Source organism: Serinus canaria, chromosome 1 (assembly GCF_022539315.1).
Source record: "Serinus canaria isolate serCan28SL12 chromosome 1, serCan2020, whole genome shotgun sequence".
Classification (NCBI taxonomy): domain Eukaryota; kingdom Metazoa; phylum Chordata; class Aves; order Passeriformes; family Fringillidae; genus Serinus; species Serinus canaria.
The window spans coordinates 55,179,309-55,204,875 of NC_066313.1; the positions used below are offsets into that span (position 1 = coordinate 55,179,309).

The following is a 25,567-nucleotide window of genomic DNA, read 5'->3' on the forward strand; positions in this document are numbered from 1 at the left end:
CTACAGATTTGATTCCTACTGCAATAAATAGTGGGCTTTCCCCACATCATCCATAGAGCAGACAAACACTTCAACACCCTCCCTCATCCTCCTACCCAACAAGTTGCTGTCCCTGTCCAGATGTGCTCTAGATATCACCTCAGTATTTGCAGCCCTCCCCCCTGGCCCTGTACCCCCCTCCCCCAATTTCCACCCACCCACCTCTCTTGGCCAAGCACTGTACAAGCGACAACTCACTGCAGGAGTCTCCCCAGGTCATCTCCTGGCTAAAATCAGCAGTGGCCAGCCACTGACTAATGTATAAATGGCTGAGGTGTTCTCAGCTGTCTGTCCTCATAAAACCTGCAAGAATATCTCTTAACTCTGCCATCCATCTGCCAAAGCTGGCAGAAGGGTGCAGAGTTTTAAAAGCTACACTGGGAGACAAGAACAGGCAATGCAATGACATAAGCTTCACTTTTTCAGGAAACTAAGATAAAAAAGTTACTGCTCAACTGCAGGATTTAACACTGGCAGATTTTGTTGTAGGAAAACATGCCTGCTCAATAACTATAAATACCCCTAAAACATTTCTAGGGCTTACTACATTTCTTTTTATTTCATTTTTACATAATGCCAGCTTAATTACCCTCCAGGTTTTGAAAGGCACCCAGTGACCAGCATTCTGGTATAATTACTCATGGCATTGGTATGATTTCGTCTCCCTTAATACTGACAAGTTTGAAAGAAATGTATTAAGTTAAGAAGTACAAAGATATATATTACATTTGCTAATTGCAAACAATCTCTTATAGCTGCATTTTTTCCCATTGGGATTAAAAAGTGCATGAGTTTAACAAGTCTGTACATAAAAACAGTTTAAAACATTAAATATACAAACAGCAAGAGATTTTAAATATTTTGTATCAAATACAATAGGACAATATAATTTACATTTTTTTTACACAAAACATTACACCTGAAATATAACTTTAGATATTACAGAATATAAAAATACATACTTTTTGTTTAAAAAAATGTATTTGCAGGTTCTGGCACAAAGTAACACTTTAAAGGCACGTCATATTTTGGCAATCTATATTTGCAATTAACTGTGCAACAATAACAACATGACCTGTAATTAACTATTTAGAACTGCAAGACCAGATGATCTCCCTTCTTCCTGGAATGGCCTTATTAATCAGGTAACTGTTAAGTTGGACTGTTTAAGTGTTCTCCAAGCCATTTCTGCCATGGTCTGAGCTCTCCAACCCTAATCCAGCAAAGCATAACCAGCCCTAACTCATCATCTGAAAAGCCACATCAAATGCAATGGGATTAGTCACACTTTCACCATCTTTGCTGTCTCAGGGTCAGAACACTCAACCCAAGCAAAATGGAGCCCCTAAAAGCAAGTTGGGAGCCAAGTTCTGTCCTGCTCTACATCTGCACCAAAACTAGCAAAGGTAACGAGGGCAGAACTTGGCAACAGAAGCTCAATAATATTAATTGTTTTGATTTCAATACATCAATGCAAAAGGCACAATGACTCCAGTGAGGCCAGTGGAGACAAATGAAGTAAAACTGCTTTAAGACTGCATCAGGAGAACTGTGTAATTTTGCCCTTCCATATATTTCCAGGACTCCTGCTGGAATCTGCATGGGACAAAAATGTGTCTTTAGAGATATATGGCTTATACAGATGTAACTGGGTGGCAGAAGATTTTCAGTTCTTCAAGTTGTTTTTGGACAACTAAAAACTCAAAAAATTTTCAGCACACTAAAGAAAGATTCAATCTAAATCCCTAACTTTAAATGCTCCAAAGTAAGTTGCTTCTTGTGAAGAATCCAGTAGCAACGGGTTTGATACCTGGATACTTATCATTTCTCCGGATTTTAATTTAAAAAATCCCCCTACATTTACAGAATAAAAATGAAATTCTGAATTCCCTGACCAGTATTTGGTGCTTCCTCCCTTCATCAACACATCAAAGCGCCTTATTTTAAGGTTTGTCTTAATCACATAAACCATCAACTGAAGCCCTCTTTTAGTCAAGTTTCCTGAAGTTTCATGATGTCTAAAACAAATATTGGCATAAAGATAGTAAAATCCATCTTGATTAACAATTAGCTTTCCATCACTGAATGTCATATTTGATAAGTTTGCCTGGCCTTTGTCATGATGCCAGGATGTGAGGTTCACTTTGCGAGTTCCTGGAGATAAAAGAAAAAAAAAAAAGAAAGATTATTTATAAAGATTTGACAAACTCCAACATTTAGAAAGCAACCTCTATGATTTTAGAACCAATAGCAACTAGAGTGTTATAGGCTAAAGTGAATATGAAGCAATTATTATAAAAATTCCTAAAAAAAACCACCTCTTTTCACCATACATTCCCAGATCTTGCTTGGTACTTATAACTGTGCCCTCCCAGCAGAACACCTGCTGGACTATGGTACAAAACAGCTGCTTGGCCTATAGTTTGTTTATGCTAAGCAACCATGCAACAAGCTCTGCACAGGCATTGCATTCCACCTAAAACTTTATTCAAGTTACAAACAGTTGAGGAGAATGTGAAAAACGTGTTACTGGTCTTTAACATGTAGGTGTTGACAAGGAATAACTAAAAATTCAGAAGAAATGCTGAACTGGCAATTCCCAAAAGAGAAAACTTATGAAACCTTCCATATTTTATGTTCTTATGACTGTAGTGGTAGAAAGGTAAACATATTTTTTGTTTGACAACACCAAAAAAATGGGGAAAAGTCAGTGTAGTTGCGTATCTTTAGTACTACACACTATGCTGCCTAGACTTCACACAGCACTTCAAGTATGTATGACAAACTTCCTGATAGGCACCAGCCACTAACATTTTATTATTCAGGGTAACAGCCAGGGCATAACACAACAGATGGGAGGTGGCCAACTTGTCCCCCTAACCACTAGTAATTTTCAACACACACAACTGACTCCACTTGCTCCCTCCCACAGCAGTGGGTTCACGTAGGTAGCAGAGACCTTCACACCTCAGCCTCCCAGTGCATCTGAATGCCTGCTTTAAATATTCAGTACCTTGTTCTCCCAATATGGAACCAAAACAGTCCATCCTTGGCAAACTTTCCATGGCACCCAGCAGGGCACAGTGCCCTCTCCCCCAAGCATGGGCAGAGGCATGCCCCAGGACCCCACCGGGTCTGTGCAGAAAGGGAGGGGAAGTAGGAACAGGGGGATTTAAGATGAATCTCCCCTAACTGCCAAGGGCAACCAGCTTTTCCATGTGAGAGGAATATTTTAACAGCAGCCCAGAACAAAAACCTTCTGGCATTCTTCCACAAAGACATAAGCAAAAGCACTGTCACAGGCAGATCACAAGTAGCTGCTCCCCTATGGGTCTAGTGCAGCCAGGTAGAAATTATAAAAGCAAGAACAGACAGAGAAGCCAACTTCTCTGCAGTGCCTCAAAAAAAAAAAAAAAATCTGAAATCCATCAATTAACTGTAAAAAGACAGCAAGATCTTAAGTCTCTTAGCCTGCAATTATTCACCTGCAAAATATATTGAGTTAGGGGTACGAGAGTGCTTCTCTGAAACACCAGGAACAGCTGAGGAAATTACAGAACTTATCTGCATAGCACTAAGTCTGGGAGAAATACTGCCCCATGCAGGGAGGGCTACCTTCAAGATGAGGAGGACAGGCAAGAAATCACTGCCTGGGTCAGAGGAGAGGCACATTAGATACAGGACAGGAACACACACCAATGACAGCACAGAAAGGCATGCCATGATTGCCTGGTGGCACACTGGGTAGTTGCTAGGCAGGTTCTATTTACCTGACAAGTCAACTTTTAAGTTGCCAGTCAAGCTGCAATTTTGAAGAAATCCTCAGTGGGAAAGTGCTCTGCTGAAGAAGGGAAAAGAGAGCAAACAGGCGCCACAGTCGCTTGTAACTGAGAGAGGGGCTCTGGGTGAATTTTGGTTACACTATTTGGATGCTCAGGGGAACAGGCCAAAAGATGATGGGAGATAACCTTCTCTGTTTCAAGCAAAGGATTTCTACAGATAACTTCTGGAAGTCCCTTCCAAGCTAGACTCCAATGCTGTGATCATGTGTGCTGGGGCAGACAGGCATTTTGCCACAATTCAGAGCTCCAGAAGAGGTGTGCCACAGCCAGCAGCACAGCACAAAGATGCTCCAGTAGGGATTATGCCATGCAGCCTGTAATGGAAGGAGGCAAGCAGGTTCTTGGCACTTCTGGTGGTAACACACCTACATTTGGAGACAGCAAAACAAGCACTACCCTGAAACACAGGAAGTGCAGGAAACTGGAGCATGCAAGTACCAGATCTGCTGTCCATCAATGTTATGTATCAGAAACTCTGACACATAACCCAAGCCATGGGACAGTCAAAAGTGCTGCAATACAGTATCTTCTGGGAAATAATTTACTTTGGAACCATGAAAAAACCAGCACAAGGTAAGTCCTGTTGACAGAGAAGGAAGTGGCTGGGGGATAATGAACAAAATAGCCTTCCAGACAGGGCAAAAAGCTTTATTTAAGAATTCAAGATAATGTATGCTTCTTCCCAAACTGAAGATAAATAAAAAACAATGTCTTGCGCTTTTTTTGTGAGCTTGAATTAAGACTAACACAATGAGTTAAATAAAATTAATTAGCAAGAAGGAAGATCATGTGAGGGGAACAGAAGAGAAAGGAGCCATGTTTTGACAATTTGTTTGCATCCTAGTAGCTTTCAGGTATAAATAAAGCCTGAAAAAAGGAGCAAAGTACTCTTTGCTCTGAAAAGTATTTTGGAGGCAAAGGGCAGCTAAGTCAAACCTGCAGCTGTAAATAGCTCAGAATACTACAGCATTTCCTTAGACAGCTAAAGGTATCAATTCACACCCCAAATGATATATTTAACATTTATATTTATTTCTGTTTGCAATGTTCCCCTTTCAACTGTGACTAATTTCTGTAATCAATGTATAAACCAAAATTCACTGTTTTCATTTAAAACCTAGGTAGCATTTATAGTGAACTCTGGTAAAAACCAACCAGCAAGCATCCAGCTCTAACCTAAGGCAGCAAACAAAAAATACACACAGCAAGCCAAACCACCACAGCTTCAGTGCCAAAGGGTGGGTGGGGACACCACAATCTGAGAAGGGTCATTTTCCCCCCTCCCTTGCACTATCTCCCAAGCTGCAAAAGTCCACCTGAGGCCTGACATTATTGTGAACCAAATCAAAGCAAAATGTTCTCTCACAGACCCTGCTCAGTTCCCCTTCATGAAGGGTGTTCAGTAGAAAACTGCTTAAAATCCTGTTTGACAGGGATGAGGACTATTTTTCTTCCCTGGCACTGTTTATTCTGGATGAGTTTGATGACAGTAGAGAACCTTAAAATACTAAGAACAGATCTGTCCACTCAGGGATGGCAGAAAACAATTCAGATGGATTTCAGACATGCAGGGAATCCAAGGAAGAAAATAGAAATTGCAGCTTGCAGTCAGAGAAAACATGATGGGAGAGGAAAAACCCCTGGTGACCCCTCAGGCAAATTTTTCTTTCCCAAAAGAGAAAGCTTGTCTTTATGCCTGTCACTAATCTCTGTGCTACCCAGCCAAATGGGTATTGCCTCATGCCAGTGAGCATGATATTGAAGTGCCTCACAACCAGCAGGTTCAGGGCTCCTGCCATCCCTAAGGATGCAACCCCTCACTGCAATGCCCACAAGGGCTGCAGAAGCTGTGCTCATGGATTAACTCCTGGCAACACTCTTCTGAAAGAGGCAAAAGCCAGATCAGAGAAGAGTAGATGCACAGCTCATCACACTGGCAAGGAGCTGATCTGCAGAAAAAAAGAGCAATGTCTCCCTGGCCATCACCCATAGATGTGCTGTGCCACACCCTTGAAAGTCAATGCAGCAAAGCACAACTGTAAAAATTACCAGCTGCTGAAAATTACAGTTGTAAAATTACAGTCTACAGCAACATCCAGGTAGGCAGCAAATAAATTCCACACGGAAAAAGGTGGATTTCACAGACTGTAACAGTGACACACACTCCACTTCCACAGATAAGCGATCTGTTCCTATTACTAGCAAATTAACAGAAACCTTCCTAAGATAAAATGCTAAGGCAAGTTTACTGATACTGAATCCTCTACTATTGACCTACTGAAAAGTAGGTCAAAGCCAAAATCTGACTGAAATAGAAGATTGTCAGGAGGCATTTGAGCTAACAAGGCAGCCTGTGGAAGTTCTGACTGCCATGTGACAAGCTGTTTAAGCTCTCTGCTATAAAGCTCTGGATTGTGGCAATGCCAATGCACTTGAAAGAATCCCATCCCTCCAGGCAAGAAGCTGTTCAGAAGTGCTTTGTCTTTAAATAGAGCAAGAGCAAGGTATTACTATGCAGGCTCCTAAAATCTCAGATTTCAAGTTTCAACACACCATTCCCCTTTGGTTTCATTACATAAAACAGAAAATCAATGTGCATAGCTCAATTATCAATGAGTTCAGCCCTGCAGAATGTACAAATCTTGAGAGAAAGAAGACAGTGGTGATCAATGCATCCCTTCTTAAGATCCTCTACCTAACAGCTTCAGAAAAAACTCTGGTTTACTTCTACCACACCAACTGTTGAGAATACAGCACTGAGAATACAGCAAAAAATCCCAACTGACAGTGCCCCAGGGCAAAAACTACAACTGTTCTAACACTATCTTAAAATGTTAGAAATTAATCTTTTCCTCTGGAAAGTGTTCCAAGGCAGACTCATGTCTTGTTCCCCTGACATTGTACTAGCAAGGATATTCACAAAGCCATCTGAATACTTGTGTGCAGAAAATAAGAGCTCTGGCCAGATAAAAGAACGCCATCCTCTTACCACAGGGGCAGATAAAAGCCACAAGAACAATTTTTTCCCCCTGCTCAGTAGCTTGGGCAATGTCTGTGCTGGTACATGCTCGTATGTACGCATGCATCCTCATGGCTGGTGTCCAGCAGGACTGAAAAACTCCTGAAGGGCCCTACAGGCCAAAGGAAAATGGGAAACTTTAGAGGACAGCATTCAATGTAGATCTTCCTTCCTCACCTGAAGACAGCACAAAGGGGCAGGATTTGCCCCTCAAGAGGTTGGTCAAGAAAAAGGGCAATTTGAAATGGAGACCATTTCAAATCAGGACAAGACTGATACAAAGGGGAGCCATCCTCCTTTTACAACTACTCCTGCTGCCTCTGAAATCCTTTAATGCATCCAATTTATTCTCACTATCAAAAGCCATCTCTGAAGTCCCAGTCTGTTGGTGTTTTGTTGAAATATCTTCATATACTTCACTTTCGATACATTCATATTAGTATTGGAAGCATTCACTTAAATATCAAACTTACCAGATGGAATATTCTTATCATCAATAATGAGATGGGCAAAAGGCTGCTTCTCAGGTTTGCTCCTCTTGTACAGTTCAAGTCCCAATGCCTCCATTGCAGCTAGAGATAAAAGAATTGCATTATCCCAAAAAGACAAGTTTACTGGAACTAAAATATTGCTTACTCATAAACCAATGCCTACCTTTTTCTGGTCTTGGTGGCGTTCTTCCCATAGCACGCTGGACTTCCTAAAATGAGAAGGACACATTGCTTTGATGCTTTCTTGGTTTGGTAACAATGTTTAGTTTGCACACTTACAATGGTCTGTGAATGTATCTGGGGACACTGTTCCACCTGCAGCACATTCAGATGTCTGGGATGTGAATCATGTAAATATGATAATTTATGTAACAGGCACACACAATCAAATTACACCTAGTAATTTGGTAGTTCTAATAAAGGTGGATAGAAATGCCAGTATGTATGATCACTGCATGATTTACTCTAGTGGGGACAGCACATTTAAAACCTTTTCTACTCACTGTACTTGGAATATTTCTGTAAGCATAATGGAACAATGATTGATAAGAAGGCATCACATCAAACAGTGGAAATTACAAACTGATTTAATTACCTGGAGTCTAAAGGCAAAGAAAGAGGCATTTCTATACGGGAACTAGTGTGTAATCACTCTAACAACTAAAGATAGCTAAACTCTGAATTTCATTTGTGATGAGGTGAATGAAAACCTCCATGCCTCATCATTGGCCTCCAATAAGGAAGGCTACAAGGCTTTACAGTCAAGGCTCACTTCTAACAAGGTATGCAGGAACTGAAGGATTAACTATCATCCACACTGGACCAAAGGGACTGGGTGCCAGACTTCAAAAGTATGTAGTTCTTAACTGCAGATAAATTTTAACATAAGTAAGAACTATGCTACCCAGACCCAAGAACAGCACAAAATGCAGACATCAGGCAACACAAAAAGCTTTGCTTTTAATCATTCACACTTCTACTCCTCTTGAGAAAAAGATACAAACAGCAGATTTCAAAATTTAAGCAGCCTGTTCTTGTTACAAGCCTAGACTGAGTCTTAGTATTGAGCTCAACCCTCAGTTCTGTCTCCCCATGACTATCGGTTTTCTAAAAAACAGGGGTAATATGTTTGTTATTCTGAATACCTCATACCATGGAACTGTCAAGAAGGTGTTTAGTAAAAGGAAACATTTTGCTGAAGATAGCCCTCTTTGAACCTCAGAGTGGTCCTTTATTTCATCTTTATGCCACGCACACTGATGTTGGCCTGACTGAGTCCATGTATATGAAATACATCTCAGATTTGGCCAGATCCCACTGCGCTCTCAATCACTGGGATGTTTCAGAATTTGAAATCCTGCTCTGAAAACACCTGAAGTCCTGCTTTTATGTAGTTTTGCAACCACAGTGAAATAGATAGTGCCTTGGCTGGTGCATTTATTACTCTCACCTTCCCCTTTCAGTAGGTGTTTAAATGTTAAACCAAAATGAAAAGCCACAGCAGTGTGGAAGTTGTAGTATGACTATCAAAGCATAATGCTTCAGCTGAGATATGCTGATTTCATAGATAAGAATCATGAAGATGCTTTTTGCTGTAAAGATGAGAAGAAAAGCAGAAGAATCACGACTTCAAAAGCAGCAAAACTCGCATCCACTTCCCGCATTACATTCACTTTGCTTCTCTGATCTTCCTACTTCAATGTCAATTCTAGGAGCACAAAAATGAAGTTCAATTCTAGGAGCTGCATATCAGCATCAGCCACTAGCCACACTTGAGTGGAAAATAGGAAGATGACAAAAGAATGCAAGCAGTAGGTACTGTGAAAAATGACAAAAGTCTCTGAAGAGAACAGGATGTAAGGCAAGAAGAACCTGGGAGATAGACCACACTATCAAAGATTACTGCAGCACACCTATCCCAGCTCTTTTTCCTTTGAAGGAGAGACATATTTGTCTTCTTGCTTTCTTAGTGGAAACTTCTCAGATGTGGAGTTTGTTTCAATATCCTTTCCTTTGGGAGGATGTGATAGTGTCCTTGCCTGGAAAGCCTACTGAGCAGATCCAAAAAGAACCATGTACATTTTAATCTCCTATTATCTAGACTTGGCACTAAGAAAAAAGAAAACAAAAGAAAAATCCCATGAATGATAATTGCTCAGCCCTGGAAAGCCCTGAATTGGTGGACTGCTATTCTAGTTTTAACTTACATTTTTCTTAGGAGCATTCAGTTCTGCTTCTGCACATTTCCAAAGATGCTCAAGCTTAAGCAGCTGAATACCTCATCTTCTGAAACCCAGCAGCCTGACTCAGCTCCTCTTGACACAGAATGGCTCTGGTCCTCATGAAATCAGTCTGAGCTGCTTTCCTTCTAACTGGTGGTGGTGCTGTTCATCTGCAGCTTCACCACTCAGTGAGGAGGACAGCTACCCAGGAGGACTTGGGTCCACAACTCTCCTTGTCTGGAATTCGTGATTACCTCAACTGGTTAGATCACGGCACTAACAACACCAAGGCTGTGGGGTTTGAGCAAATTGTTCATTGACTCTTCTTTGAGCCTCTCACTGGATCAGAAGTAGCAAGACTGTGGCCAGAAAACAAAATCCTCCAGCAGCTCCCTAAGCTCCAGACTAGTGTCAAGTTCTTTACTTGATTCTGACCAGCCTCATCAAAGTTTAATATTCTTTCTGTTATGTTGCCCCAGCTTCCAAAATGAAGACAAAACACATTAATTAGTCCCAAGAAAACAGATTTAGAGTTGTAGGTTTCCTTCTAAAGAACAAGCAGTTAAAGACTTCTTGATTTTTTTTTTTAACTTGATGTTCATACAGTTCCAAGGTGCTGATACACAGCCTACCTTACAGCCTTTTACTATATTTGCTTCTGACCCTGAAGGACATTTTCAGCGGATGTCTAAAGGTAGCCTCTTAATGGGATTATAAAATGCCGTGGTATTCTTACTGCAAGGAATTAAGAGCTGTGATTTCTCAAATCACCCAAGTATCAACTGTGGCTTTTAGCTCCTGAATGTTCTTAGGTATCTCATACTTACTCACAACGTAGAGGCTCATTAAGGAGGCAGAAACAGCTCAACAGAACCCGTGACTAAGACACTGCTATAATGGTATGAAAACTGCTGACAAAACATTACCAGCAACTTCTCTTAAGCCTGCCATCCACAGAAGCATGTGTGATACCAAGCTGTTCACTTATCTTTAGCAGAACCGTACACAAAAATCACCCCACTCTTGATCTTATGACAAGCTGCACTTGTACACCTTTGTCATTTGCTCACTGCCCAGCAAGTCAACTCTGCTGGCCTGCTTCCCACATTCCAACCTCCTCCACATACTCACTGTTTAAACAACAGACAAGGAGTTAGTCACAAAAATTAAAAACATCTCTTGCCTTCATCTAAAAAGAAAAAAAAGAGAGGCCACTAAGAAGCTCCAAAACCTTCTCATTTTAAAGCTAAAAATCAAGTTTTAAGTGCCTGGAAAGTTGAGAACTGCTCTCTACCCCATCCACAGCAGGCTGCAAAAATATCTGTTCCTCTTGAACTTATGTCCAGTGCTGAGGATGCAGAGACAAGGCTACACCTGAAGACATGACATTTGTGAAAGGCTTTTAGTCTCCTTTAGCTTTTATCTAAATATCTCAGTATCTACTTTGAGCAGCTCTAAGTAGCCTTTAGAGAACAATGAGAAGACAACTTCTGGACACTCACTTATTGCTTCAGATGTGATCTTAAAGCTTCTTTAAAGCACTTGACTCTTTCATTAACAAGTGCTTTAAGTACAGCTGATACCAGGAAGAAGCATCTGATTCTCTTGCCGGAAATTCAGCAATTTGAAGAATGCTAATCAGGAAGGAAGTAAAATAAAAAGTACATGAACCTATATTCATCAGACTGTAGTTCAGAGACCAGCAATAAAACCACTCTCCAAATGAGTAGTCTACTGCTTGCAGGAAAAAAAAAAAAGGCATATAAGACTGTAGGATGGAAACCCACAAAATTGCAGGTGAAATTTTTACAACTTACAGCAATCACTTGTGAAACCTTTACTTGGTCCATAACTATGTGCTCTTTAAATGTCTGCTAAGTATATAGATCTCTTTATAAATGCTGCCCTGGAGGTCTAGCAAAGCACTCTGTTGCCATGTGGGAGAACAGCTTATGCCTGAACTGCACAAGCAGCTAGAACCTGGGAGCACTGCCAAGCAAAGTTACTTATGGATTGACCCAAGATATGTTTGTAGTCCTTTCTACTTCAGGCTCATAACAGACTTCACAAGGACTGTGGTTAGAGCATCTGGACTGCCAAAAGCTTTTTAGGGTTACATGGAAAAAAATTAAGCAAACAGACTGGCTATGAAAGCATATTATTTGTCTGCTTGAAAGTTTACATGCAATATTGAAAATATTTTCTCTACTTAGTAAGCTGCTCCTTAAACAGAATTTTTATCACAGAATATGTTAAGGAATCAATCATTAGATTCTGATTAAAAGAAAAGAACTATTACTTTATCAGGAGACAAGTATTTCTAGGCTGGACCTTGCAGCTCTACTACACTGGTTTTCATAAGAGCACTTCCACTTTCAACATCAATCTCTGCTTTACATTTAAGCACTCTGTCCACAGGTGTGCAAAGAAAACCGATGAGAACTGGCACAGGAAGCTAGAAACTGTAACCAGACCATAAACCTGAGCAAAAGAAATTTGTCTATTTTCATTTCCTGAACAGCTCGAATTGCAAAAGACAATATATTGAAAAATCAAAAAACATAAATGGTATTTTGAAATGCTCCATTTTAGTCACTTAGCATGCTGCCAGTTCAAATAAGGATACTAGTTCTTAAAACACACATAAGTCAGATTCTTTATTCTCCTTAAGGAAAGCCAAGAAAGCACAGACAACAGGAAACCTCCTTTAAGTCACATTAGCTGGATCCACACACAGAGAAGTGTGTCCAACTGCAAGGAAGTTACAGCTGCATCTCTGCTCTTCATTGTTGCAGGGTGACTGAAAGGCATAATTTACAGATGATGATAAAGTATAGTTCTGCCTTGACGCTGTTACTTTCACTTCTCTGATGTACTGACAAGATGTAAAAAGCCTCAGGTCAGCACCTTCCTATCTGTTTCTTTCTCTGTCATTGATACAAGATGACAAAGCATCCAAACCACTGGTGCAGCTGCTTAATAAACTCCATTGCATTCAAAGGAAATTCAGAGTCTAATTACTTTGGCAAGGGAAATTTTATTGTTCTCAAACTAATGGTGATCAGCCAAAAAAGTTATCCCTACTCACTACTTATCCTGGCCACGGACATTGCAGCATTTAACCTCCATCCAGACTGGCAGGATACAAAGCCTCAGCTAAAGCCAGTGCCTTTGTTGAGTAACCAGCAGCAAAAAACCAGAACACAGGGCTCCCCATTGACTTACTGTAACAAGCTCCTTCCTCTGTCATGAGTGAAGCAGCAGCCCAGCACTCAGCACATATGTAGGTGCAGCCTGAGAGGCTCTAAAAATGCAGGAGGAAAGAACTAATACTACAGAAATAACCCTTTGTTTCCCCCTTAAGTTCTTGAAGGAGGTGGCTAGCAAAAGGGATAAAACATGGACTCCTATGCCTCTCTGTGTTTTGTTCACAGAAAGATCTGTCACTTAAGAGTTCTCAGTTAAAACCAAACATACATTAGCACAATTCAAATGCTGTAAATTTAACTCAAGTACAGTTCATGCTAAAGCAAATGTGAGTTCAGCTCAAATCTAATGTAGTACCCTTAATGAAAACCTGCCAGTCCTATGAAGATGTGAGGCAGTAAAGATGCAATGGGCCTGATAAGCCAGAAAAACCAAATACCATAGCAGACATCCATCTGTTACACAGCCCATAATTAGCACTAAACACTATCATGAACACAAGAGATCAAAGGCAGTAACTGCAATAAAAGGGGATTGAGGCATATTTCCAGCTTGCCTAGGCTTCTTCATTAGGGCTGACTTCTTTTGTCATTTGTGTTTGGGAATAACCTGTCATTTTCAATTCCTGGACAAAGACCACCCAGTTATCACACTATGGCCAAGTAGGTCTTCTGCCAATGTGAGAATGGCCTGCACAGAACACAGAACTGGCAACGTGAGCAAAACCAAAGCAGGAACTGACCCTCACTTTGGACTCCAGAGTAAGAAACAAAAGCAAATGAGAGCAAATGCCATCTCCTTTTCCTTCAGGCAGTATTTTGCTGGCTGATGATCTTAAGAGAATCTTGTTTGGAAGATTCCGTTGAAAACAATGTGGAACTGACACCTGTTGCGAGCATCTGGAAAACCTATACACCTATTAGCATAAATGACAACTGTTCAGGCCCATCCAAATGTCAGAATGGCTAACCACCTGACTTTCATCAGCTTTCTTAGTACAACTTCAAGTCTTCCTTTATTAAAAGAAAAATAAAATGTGCTTGAATACAGAATTGGTCAGCCACTACCCGGTTCATCAGCAAATACAATACAGTCCTGGAAAAAACACCAGGAAACAACTTACAGAACTTACCTCTGAATAAAGATTTTGGAAAAAATGTTTTAATTTCAACAGGACCATGAAATAAAGACATTGTCTGTGCCACTTACCCTCTGCACAGCCCTTTGGAGAGCCTGTTTCACACTTCTACAGGATTCTGGCATTAACTTCGCTTCTTGACTTTCAAAGGAGGCATCATGCAAATCTGTACTTTCTTGGTGTCCAAAAAGTGTTCTGACACAGTGTGCATGCTCTTTTGAAATTCTAGTAGGGTCCATCTGAAACAAAAACATAAGCACAACCACAGTTCTAAGTGTCAGAGACACTTTTCAACCACATAGAAGTTTAGCCCTGGCTAAGTTTATTATCTAAATTCTGATTATAAACCGTGTAGAGAGAAAAAAGTACCCAACATCAGGGCTAATTTCATCCAACAAACATGTGAGATAGGAGAATGAATTACCTCCTGGTGCTGCCTATTTCATTAGCTTAGACTTTCAAAAGTTAAAGATAAATCCTGAAAGACTGCCCCATACTTATGGAAAAGTCAGTAATTTTGAATTCCATATTTCAACCACTCAGGGCAATATCACAGTTATTTTAGCAGGAAACATACACAGTTATCTTACCTCAAAAGCTATTGTTTGTAAGATGACACATGAATGTCAAGTAGAGAAACTTGGGGAAAATATGTATGTGTGTGCACAGCACATCATTCTCAAGAGAAGACAGAGAAGTTATCTCTGAAACCATTTTACCACTGAAATTACATCACTGAAGCTGTCAGTCAGCTATCATTGAAACTGTTTGATGGATGCCCTCACTGCGGATAGAGTTCATTTTCTTTACACTGGCTGGTATGGGGCTGTGTTTTGCATTTGTGACCAAAACAGTGTTGGTAACACAGGGATGTGTTTATTACAGCTGAGCAGGGCTGACAGTGAGTCAGGGCCTTTTCTGCTTCTCACCCCACCCCAACCTATCAGAGAGAGGGCTGGGGGTGCACAAGGAGCTGGGACAGGACACAGCCTGGACAATTGACCAGAACTGGCCAAAGGGATACTCCAGACCACATGGCATCATGTTCAGATTATAAAGGTGGGGGAAAGTGGAAAGGGCAGACATTTGGAATGATGGCATTTGTCTTCCCATGTCACTGTCCTAGGGATGGCTAAACACCTGCCTTCATATTCTGCTTCCTTTGTGTGCGCAACTTTTTCTTTACCTTTTAAATTTTCTTTATCTTAACACATGAATTCTGACTTTTACTCTTCCAGTTCTCTGCAGAATGCCATCAGGGAGTGAGCAGCTGTCTGACACTTAGTTGCCAGCTGGGATTAAGCCATGACAGTGGCAAGAGATATTGCTGTGTGAAATAGTCCCAAAGACAGCAAGACAGCAAAAGTTAAAGACCTAAAGATGACTAAACTGCACCACAAGACACCTCTGCATCATTGGGCAAGGCATGGTAAGTTTAGAATATCTGCAATACATTTTTATCAATTGCTCTTTGTAACTGAACCAAGTATATTTTAAATCCTGTGTTCTATTGCTTAGATAAATTGGAAGATAATCCAAGGATTAGGATTGTACCTTGACAGCACTTTATTGCACAAAAACCTTTTAAACCATTTCACCCTTTTTTTTTCACACACTCCAAATCCATTACACCAAAGAGATTAACATCTTTCAGAGATGGCCTAGGACTCCCAGAAACTGCTCCCAACTCACATTTTTTTACTTCAGGCTTAAAGAAGGGTTTTTGCACCCAAACTCTTAGTCTAGGCTCCCTAAGTGTTTCAGCTGGCCTATTTAAGAAGATGGACTTCTGTCTTTTATTTGGAAAGGACACTTTTACCTGAGAATTACAAAAGGTTATTTGTAACTGCAATGCAGAAATACCAAGATATTATGGATGGTGCCTAGTGTTCAGCTTCCTTTAACACAGAGCTGAACAAAACACCATATCAAAAGGAAGTTTTTCACAATACAAAACAGCTAGAGTAAATCAAGCATATCATTTGTTCACAGGAACAGAAATTCAACTCCCTACCCTCCCCCCCCCCAAAAAAAAAAAAAATTAGTTAATTTAAAAGTGTAAGGTTAGGATTACAGAGCTGAATTTAAGTCTACACCACCCAGGCAGCCACCCTATAGCAGCATACAGCAGAGAGACATTTGTTGCACAGACAGCAGTAGCAAATGCTGCCTCCTCCATCACCACCCTTCTGTTCAAGTCTCCAGATGGAAAGCTCTTTGCCCAGTTAATCCAGACCAGTGTCAGATCCTGTAGCCTGGTTTAGCTGTCTCAGTCATCCCCTGCAGATCTGGAATGAAACAGGTCATAGAAGGTTCACCTGAAGATCATAAGATGCCACAGCTTTGACCAGAGGGGTAGTGATGAGTTACGGAATGCCTTGGAGGCAGTAACATCTTCCTGTGATGGTCTGATACAGCTGAATCCCCATAGAAAATCTGTGTATAGCCATTGCAGCTCTATGAATTAAGTGCTAAAAACCTACACTAATGCCTTCTGAAGTCAGCTAGTGCAGTGCAGCCTCATTAACTGCATAAGGAGATCTGAGCCAGCACCTCTCTGCTCTCACCCCCTTCACCACAGAATTTAATTCCTGGGTTTCAGTCTCCTCTTCTAAATCAGTAACAAGGGAGGAATTTTTGCTGGCCTAATTTCCTTTAAGATTAGCTCCCCAAAACCAAGTCACTCCAGATATATCAGATAAGCATCGGAGTCAGTCCAGGGATAGGCATAAGAATGAAATATCAAGAAGGCAGCACTAGCTTCAACTGCCTGTAAAACTGCACTCTCCAAGCATCCCTCACATTCTGTTCCACTTGCACTCAGAGCCCAGAAAATCAACTAAAATAAACTAAACATAATAAAAAAGAAATAAAATAGAAAGAAATAATAATAAAAAAAGAGAAGCACAAAATGTTTACCAACAGCTGCTAAAAGGCAGTTAATGCAGAATGACATGGGTTGGAAGGTACCCTGGGTGTCTCTAGTCCAGCCCCCTGCTTGAAGCAGGGCCAACTTGTAATTCAGGCCAGGTGGGTTAAGGCCTTTTCTAGACAAGCTTTGGGGAATGTCCATCAAGGAAGACTTTCAGCTTCTCTGGACAAACTGTCCTAAAACTTTACTACTTCTAGTGTGTAAAAAAAACTTGGGTTTTGAATCCTTGGTCCAATTTATGACTGTGCCTCTTGTTTCTGCTGCATGTTTCTGAAAAGCCTGACTGTCTTCAGGTAGCTAAAAGCAGTGATTAGCTTCCCTCACCTTCTTTGTCAAAGAATCCAGCTCTCCATTCTTTTATACATGATGGCTCCTACCTGTCACAGTGGTTTTCTGCTGAGCACCTTCCAGTTTGTTGATACACTTCTGGTACCGAGGGACCCAAAATAGGACCCTTTATTTCGAATGCAACCTCTCATGCTGGGATCATTAGACACATGACTGAACTGATGTCTCTTAACAGGATCTGGGTATCTAAGTCTTCTCCCTTCTACACAACTCACAGAATAGAACAGAGAAAGTTAAGAAAATAGCTGCCATTAAATACCAACTTGTATCAATAATTCTACCTGACAGAGACTACTATCCCAGTTTTGGATTTATTAAAACACATCTTCTGAATTACAGGCAAGAACACTAGGTTTTACAGCACAAAAATAATGAAATTTTTAAAGGCCAGACTTTCTAGCCTGACAAATCATGCCAGCACAGACGAACTGCTATCAGCAAGCATTCAAATGTGTCACACAATGCTGTATCACAACAGTAACAGCAGATTGCACAGAATCCCTTGCTCTGTTTACAGTTTATCTGCTCAAGGCTTAAGACAGAAATTCAGCATCTCTGCACCTACAGGTGAAAGACTGAAGGCTTAATGGAAGCACTGCAGCTGATGGTTTCAGCAACTTGGAGCTGTGCAGCCCACCCTGACAAAAACTGCAAGTCTCCAGAGTTACTGCTTGATAAGTGAAAACTCTGATCTTGGGACTAGCTAACCCACCTGCTGCCCTCACCTTTTTCAAAGAATACCTTCAAGAATAGTCTTCACCACATTTAACTATGAAAATCAGCTCACTTGCCTGAAAAGGACTTCTCAGAAATCCTGCATCATAAGCCTTTACAAAGAACAGGCACTGAACTGCCATGGCTGTAAACAAGCACTACCCAGCACAGATCAAAACTGGGGAAGTAGTGATGCACAGAAAAAATTTCCAAGAGAGTTTTGAGATGAACTTCTAAAGAATTAGAAAATTATGATGAAATACCACAAGCAGTTTGCTAACTTGCAGGGCAGGGTATCTTCAGCAAAAAGTCTTAAATTTTTAATATTGGAAGAAATATCAAGATGCAAACACAAATAAAGGAGAAAGATTTATAAAGTGTGAAGTATCCTAAATACCCTAGAGGAATTAAACTAAAGAGAGGAGTGTCTAGCTTATTTTTAATATCTGCTTTGCCTGACCTTGAAATCAGGTCAGACTGTTCAGTGCCCCCAGCTTTCAGCATCTCTCATCATTCTAGTTGCATTTCTGGACTCTATTCAGCCACTTCAGGGCAGACAAAATGAACTCCAGCACCATGGGTTAGATTAACTTACAGAATTAAGAACCAATTTTCTGATGTAAAAAGGACTCAGTTTGGTTTTAAGAGACACACCCACCTTTACTGTTAAATTTTGCATCAATTATGCACTGTTACAATATTGCATTAAATACTTCCTCCTTCCTCCTTACAATAAATCTTTAAAATCTACACTTGTACTTTTTTTCAAACTTAAACCACTTTCCAGACTATCAAATATCACTTTGCACTTCCTGACCTTTCCTAAGCACCAAGAAAGGGCTCTTTCAGGCTTCTGAAAGATGTTAACAGCAAGCTGTTTTTTTCTGTTAGCCACAACGCTCACAAAACTTCATCTGAAGTCTGAAAGGTAATAGTTTGAAAACATACCACAAGAATTCCACATAAGCATGAAATAACAATAAAAACTGGACTTCCAGGTCACCATTTATCCAACTGTGAGTTCTTCAATCTAGTAGAATGCTTAAAATTTGTACAGACCTTCTTTTAACAAGAAAAGTGCACACTCTTGGAGGTCTAGCTTAAACTGTGGGCATTAGACACACAGCCACCACATCTCATTTTGAGTACTTTCAATTTGCTTCACTGCCCTCCAGCTCAGTCAGTGTTAGACCAGATTCCTACTTTTTTGAAATCTAAGTGCACTAAGGAAATGGGCCAGAAAGAAAAGCTTAAAAGCTAAGCTTTTGGAGACTTTACCTCAGAATTTATCAAAGTTAAAGAAAATACTTCTCTCACCTTGTGCTGTGCATGAGTCTCTATTGAGTGATGACCTCCAGCTGCTCGGAGTATCTTTAAATTTTCACAGCATTTTTGTAGATAATAAAGTATTCCTCAAAGTACAGGCAAAATAAATGCTTAAGACCGATACACTGTTTTATTGTTTAATTTCTTGGATTCAGTACACTGCACAGGACAGACCAAAAAGCAAAGATAAAACATGCTAATGTTCTTACATTTCCCATACACTATTATGGGAATCCGGTAAAATTAAAACTTGTTGCTTACTTTTTTTCTTTCTTTTTTGCCACACCAGCTCATTGTTTCATATGCATGGCACTGCATTATTTCTTGGCCACAAACATGTGTTTACCCGTGAAAACCTAGTGTCAGTCTTAGTTATGTGTCTTGTGAAATTCCAAATGCTCAAGCCACAAAATAAACAAAATTAGGGAAAAACCAAAACCTCAACTATTGTCTCAGCTTATACGATGTCATGATCCAGCCCAAATGATTTTATGCGAATACAGACAAAATGTGAGTGGTAAAACTGAGTCAGAGTTTACTCAGACTCTTAGATAAGGTTTAAACAGCTTCGAAGATATATAATTTCTTAATATCAGCCTATACAGTCAAATCTTTCTAATTCACATTTGCTTAATTTACCAAGTAAACAATTCAAATCTTTTCATGCACAGCTTCTAACTACTAATGCCTCATTATTTCAACAAAATTAATTAAAAATAATTAAATTCTGTTATTAAAGTACAAATGTAGATAGCTGAAATTTACACTGAAAAGGCCAAATAGAAGTAGCTTAATAAAATCAAATGTCACAGAAATCTTCCCAAAAGAAAGAGGTCTGATCAAGTCCCATTTAAATACAATAAATCTCAAAGAGTGTGAAATAAGAATTAACTGCTGCAGGACCTACTATGTTTTTCCATCTTATTCCACAATTAGAAATGGTGAACAAATATGAATTATCATATCTTCTCATACTGAACTATGTACTTAATTAATAGGTATACTTATTGCTCTATTTTCCATTGATGACATTTTCTCCATTAAAATTTTTTAGGCAATGACTTCAGTCAAGCCTATATTGAGTTATATCACCTCTTTAGACGATTTGGAAATTCAAATTTATGAAAGACTCCATTCAATAGCACTACTCCAAATCTACAGGAACAAGAAGCTAGCAAGAGAATTAAGCTGTCAAATGCAGAGTTACACCTGAATCATGCCATTTTTTAAAATCAAGGAAGCAGAAGAAAAATAGCCATTATGGTTCTTTTTACCCTTTGTTAGGTGCACGTCAGGGTTTCATGTGTGCCTGTCAGGAAGAGTCTTCTGTAAGGGGGCACACTTTGATTAGTTGTTTTGATTGCAATGGCTCTCGAGCCCCCTAATGAACACACACAGCTGTGCATCTCTGAGCTGTGTTTTGACAAGAATGTCTTTTCAGGTTCATGAACATCTGGAGTGAAAAACATTCCCCTGTCACAAGTTGAAGCAGGCATTAATTTATTTCACTGTCAAGCAAACAAGTAGCTTTAAGCTACTTTACAATGAGTCCCAGAAATTAGATGTCACTCTTCTGAAATATACAAGTTATGATTAACTAAGTGCTGTACCACCGTTCCATTTTATTTTTCGAAAAAACGGAAAACACAAAGCCATTGTCAGTAAGAAAATATGAATTAGTGTGCATAATAAATTATCAGCAGCGTTACTGTATATTTGACAGTCACTCATCTGATTAAGTGGGTATACACTTGTGCAACACCTGCTTTCAGAGTGCACTTAGTTAAGAAATCCAGCCTGCTACCTGAAGATCAAGTGCCTCTACCTAGAAAGTAAACCGAAAGAAACAGGTTTCCAGTCTCTGCCGACTTCAAATGAAAAGTACACACAACAGAAGCACCACTTCCATGACGGCAGTCAGACCCACATCAACAGAACTAGCTAGCATCCGACAATAAAGCCAAGCACAAATCTAACACCCGGCCCTGAGAACCAACTAGCTGGCAGCTCCCCACTTCCTCCGAGAGGGCTCAGCTTTGCAGGGCAAGAGATGCAGCAGCGAGGGAATCCAGGCAGCCGAGCCATTTCCAAGAAGCTGACTCCTCTGCTCTCCGAAAGCCCAACCGCTCATCACCTTATCTGCCCCCACAGCGACACCTCCCCGCGCTCCCCTCGGCACGCACCGCTGCCGCTGCTGAGGAGGCATCCCGGCACACTTCAGGCCTGGCAGGTGAGATGCGGCTCTCCCAGAAATCCCCAGAATCCCAGAAAAACCTCCTGAGCCGCGGCAGGCACCTCTGGCCGATGCCCACGTGCACACAAACCCAGCTCCTCTGCAGCGCCCCTGCGCAGCCTGAGTGACAAACCCACCACGAGTGGTGTTGCACGACGATCCTTTTTGTCCTTAAAGTCATTTCTCCTGCTGGTGAAACATTTAAGGCGGCCAAAGACCTCAGCCATGTCACAGAATCACTGATTATGCAGAGTTGGAAGGGACCCTCAGGAATCATCGAGTCCAACTCCTGATCTCACAGAGCACCATCCCCAAAAATCCCACCATGTGCCTGAGAGTACTGTCCAAACACTTTTAGAACTCTGTCAGTCTGGGTGCTGTAACCACTTCCCTGGAGAGCCTGTTTCAGTGCCCAACCACCCTCTGGGTGAAGAATCTTTGTCTAATACCCAATGCCAAAATTCTCTCCAGTGGATAACTGAAAGCTGACCATTAAAAACCAAAGCCCTGCGAAACTTTAGATGAAGGATTATGACAAAACTGCTTTTTGAGTCAGGAAACCCCTCATATCCAACCTCATAGGCCGGTACCCCAAAACGCACACGATGCCCGGAGCGCTACCTGGAACCCCGCCTACTGAGCAGCTCCAGTGACCAGGGCACAGCACACGCTGGGCAGGGCACTGGGAGCCCATCGGCCCGACCCCTCTCAGAATTGATCAACTTTAGAGGCAGATAAGCGTCTTCTAAAACTTTTTGGCTTGCTTTTCTTTAATTTATCCCCTCAATCGCACCGACGCGAGGGCCTTGCCCTCTTCTGCAGGGTGCGAGGCGGCCGCACTTGCCTCAGCGGGAAGCGCCCGCGCCAGATCCCGCTTACCTGAGCTCGGAAGTAGAGGAAGAGGGCGACGCTGCAGACCACCTGCCCCAGCCCCAGGAGGACGAGGGCGGCGAGGAGGGAGCGGGACGCGGGCGGCGGGTGCGGGTGCGCGGGCGGCGGGGGCGGCGGCGGTGCCGGGGCGCTCTCGTGGGCGGCGCCGCTGCCCAGCTCCTCGGAGCCGCGCAAGTACTTGGTGTAGTCTCGGCTGGCGCGACGCATCGCAGCTCCGCTCCGCTCCGACGGCTCCACACGCGGCTCCGCCGACCTCCCCAACGCCGGCAAACAACCTCACCGTCCCGGCCGGGCACCTCTTATAAACGGGGCGGCCAATCAGCCCCGGGCGGCGCGCCCCTGCCGCCCTCCTCCTCCTCCCTCCCTCCCTCCCGCCCGCCGCCACACGCACCATCGCCGCCCCCTCCTCGCCTCGCCTCCCCGAGCACAGACCGGCCCCCGCCGGCCCGGGTCGGGCCCGCCCCTGCCCCCGGTGCCCCGGCCCTCGCTGCTGGGCAGGTCGCCCGGGGATGCGGTCGGCGCTGCTCCGCCCCGCGCAGCGGAGTCCTGCTCCTCCGCGCCTCTGGGGTGAACATCGCGGGCAGCCCTGCCTCCGCCGCCTCCTGCCCCCTCCGCACCTTTCCCCCACTCAGGTTTGCGCTCCACCCAGGCGGCCCCGCAAGCCGAGGCTTCCCTGAGCCCCTGGTTTCATCTGCAGGGTCCCTTTCCCCTAAATTCCCGGTGTCTGAAGTCAGCGTGCACCTCGGGTGCACCTCCCCTGGCCCCTTTGGTGAGTCCAAGCCCTCAGGGGACCGAAGGCCTGCTAACCCCTCCCAGTCTCACTCGCTCCTCACTCCAGCCAGGCTAAAATGAGCACAGGTGCTGTTGACTTGCACCGTCCAAAGAAGCGACGCAGTTCACAATCGTGTTAAAGGAAGGGGTTAAAGACAAGCTGGTACTTGGCTGCCAGTGAAACCAGCTCAGAGTCTCCTCATATCCCACATGCAGCCAGACTGCTAGAGACACATTTCTGAGCCCTTAGTTAAGAACACCTTCTGGTGTTCTCCATGTCTCAGCTTTCATTCAATTACATTCAACCTCTTCTTCATAAAGCCATGCTAGTTTGTAGCTGTTTTCTTCCTCGTGGTCCTCTCGAGGTCCTGTTCAGGCCAGATATAAAAGTGAGTTGAAGTCCAGCTCAGGCTTTGAGGAACGTGGGAGAATGACACAGATCCATCTTGCAGGTCATCTTGTCTGTAGAAAAAAGTTTGTATTTCAACTCAAATACGTGACACAATATCCTGTTTAGGTCTCTCTTATCTAAGAAACTGAGAAAATTTTACCTTCCTGAGAGGTTGACAGAACCTGACGTAATTATGAGCTCCAAAAAGGTAAAGGAAACTGGAACTCACCAAACCACCATGCAACAAATCGCTACCAAAAGGAACTTATGTTTAACACTGAACCCAAATAGAGCAATGGCAATTCCTTCACCAGCAAGACAACACCTGAGAAATAATGATGAGGGAACCTGCATCTCAACATCACCCACCACAAAGTCATTGGCAGGAATACCCCAAGCTTGAGTATCTACCACTATTTCTTTTTTGTAAATGCTTGCTTTTATTCTTGGAAACGTTGGGAGCGTTGTGGTCTGTAGTCCAATTGGAGGAAGTGTTTCTGTAACTGTGTCTCAACTTTTCTAGGAGAAAAAAAAAAAAAAGGCAAAATAGCCACCACAACCTGTAAAATAACCATGAAAATAATCTCAAACTAGAGTGAGCTGCACCCTCCTAAATCAATTTTACATTGGTCTACAAAAACAATTCTTTCAGAAAGAATTTTTTAAAAGCTACAAATGGGGGTTTTTAAGGGTCTATATAGTTTTTAGAAGCCAGTCACCAATTAGTAATTAAACAACTGATAAAGGAGAAGCTAGGATAGTATCAGTGATGCCGTCACATTATATTTTTTTATGCTTTCTTATGAGAAGGAACTCAAGAAAGACCTCGGCTTTTTTCACTTTAGACTTCAAATTTCTTCCTAATGAAAATGGGAAAAATTTATGTCAGCTCTTTCCCCCTTAAGGTGCTCTTCTAGATTCTTGCAGAAGAAATCAGAAGAAGACTTTCAGTGAAGAGCTATGAAGATCTGCAGACACCATCTTTAAATATTTTGTCACATATGAAAGCAACTTTCTCCAGACAAATATGCTTCCTCCAGGATTGCTGCTTCATTAACTGTCTTCTCTATTGGCTTCATTAGCTACCTTCTCTGCCATCTTTAGTGTTGCCATCGTATGCTACACCAGGGAACCATTACTGCTGACCCTAAGCCTAAGTGTCTTGTCTCTTGACACTGAATAATCAAGCCCATCTGTTTCATGTTCATCCAGAACCATTTCACCCTCACAAAATCTCAGCTGCAAATACAAGCACCCAGGTACTTTCATCCAGGACATCAGTAAGGAGTCATCCCACGTAATGCATTTTCCCACCAAACCAACGCAGGTTCCTAGGATATGCTAGGGGTACATAAATTACATTTGTACTGAAAACTTAGATTCCCTCATTGATTTCTACCACAAATCCAGCAACCAGAATTGCCCATTAAACTCTTTGGAAAACTTACATCAGCACCAACATTCTAGACACCAAGGTCAACATAAAAAATAGCAACCGTCAAAATACCATATGCAGAAAATCCACAGACCAACACACCTCCTTCCACAAACCCTCAGCTATCCAAAACACACTAGAAAAACTGATATAGCCCACAGACATCACCTCATTTGCTCTGAGGAAAGCACTCCTGACACACCCTCACAAAGCTACAGATGATGCTCATCCAACACTGACACTCCACTAGGATTGCATATTTGGAGAAGCCACCTAAACCTTTTCCAAACTTACTACAATACAGAGAGGAAATCCCCTACTGGGTATCATATACCACAATATGCAAGAAATGTATACTGGAAAATGTTAACGAGTTGTAGCTTATATTGGAAGAAAATCATACCTTGAAATTATTTTTCCTAAAAACACCCATCCTTCCCTTCCAACCACACTCATTATCATTAGCTCCATCATGGAGAGCAAGTTTTGGCAGACTAGTATATGCTGGCTAGAGCCAGATAGCTCAGGAAAATCCTATCCAAATATTGCCATAGCTCTCATGATAAAC

The 25,567-nt window shown here is 41.9% G+C and overlaps 1 protein-coding gene across 1 annotated transcript; it reads right to left on the reverse strand.

Annotated features, from left to right (window-relative positions):
* Positions 1-214: 214 nt before the first annotated feature.
* TNFSF11 (TNF superfamily member 11) lies at positions 215-22,703 on the reverse strand. Its single transcript, XM_018908684.3, has 5 exons — positions 22,391-22,703; positions 14,030-14,197; positions 7,555-7,600; positions 7,374-7,472; positions 215-2,193 (listed from the first exon to the last, which is right to left on the reverse strand). Exons 1-5 carry the CDS (start codon positions 22,607-22,609, stop codon positions 1,772-1,774), a joined length of 954 nt encoding a protein of 317 aa, XP_018764229.2. The 5' UTR covers positions 22,610-22,703; the 3' UTR covers positions 215-1,771.
* Positions 22,704-25,567: the final 2,864 nt, after the last annotated feature.

Excerpts from the sequence above, each read along its gene's own strand:
- TNFSF11 (XM_018908684.3), bottom strand. The coding sequence starts at position 22,609 with ATGCGTCGCGCCAGCCGAGACTACACCAAGTACTTGCGCGGCTCCGAG. Across the intron at positions 7,473-7,554 it reads GCCACCAAGACCAGAAAAAG|CTGCAATGGAGGCATTGGGA; the intron begins GTAGGCATTGGT and ends TTTTATCTCTAG. Across the intron at positions 2,194-7,373 it reads TGATAAGAATATTCCATCTG|GAACTCGCAAAGTGAACCTC; the intron begins GTAAGTTTGATA and ends TTTTATCTCCAG.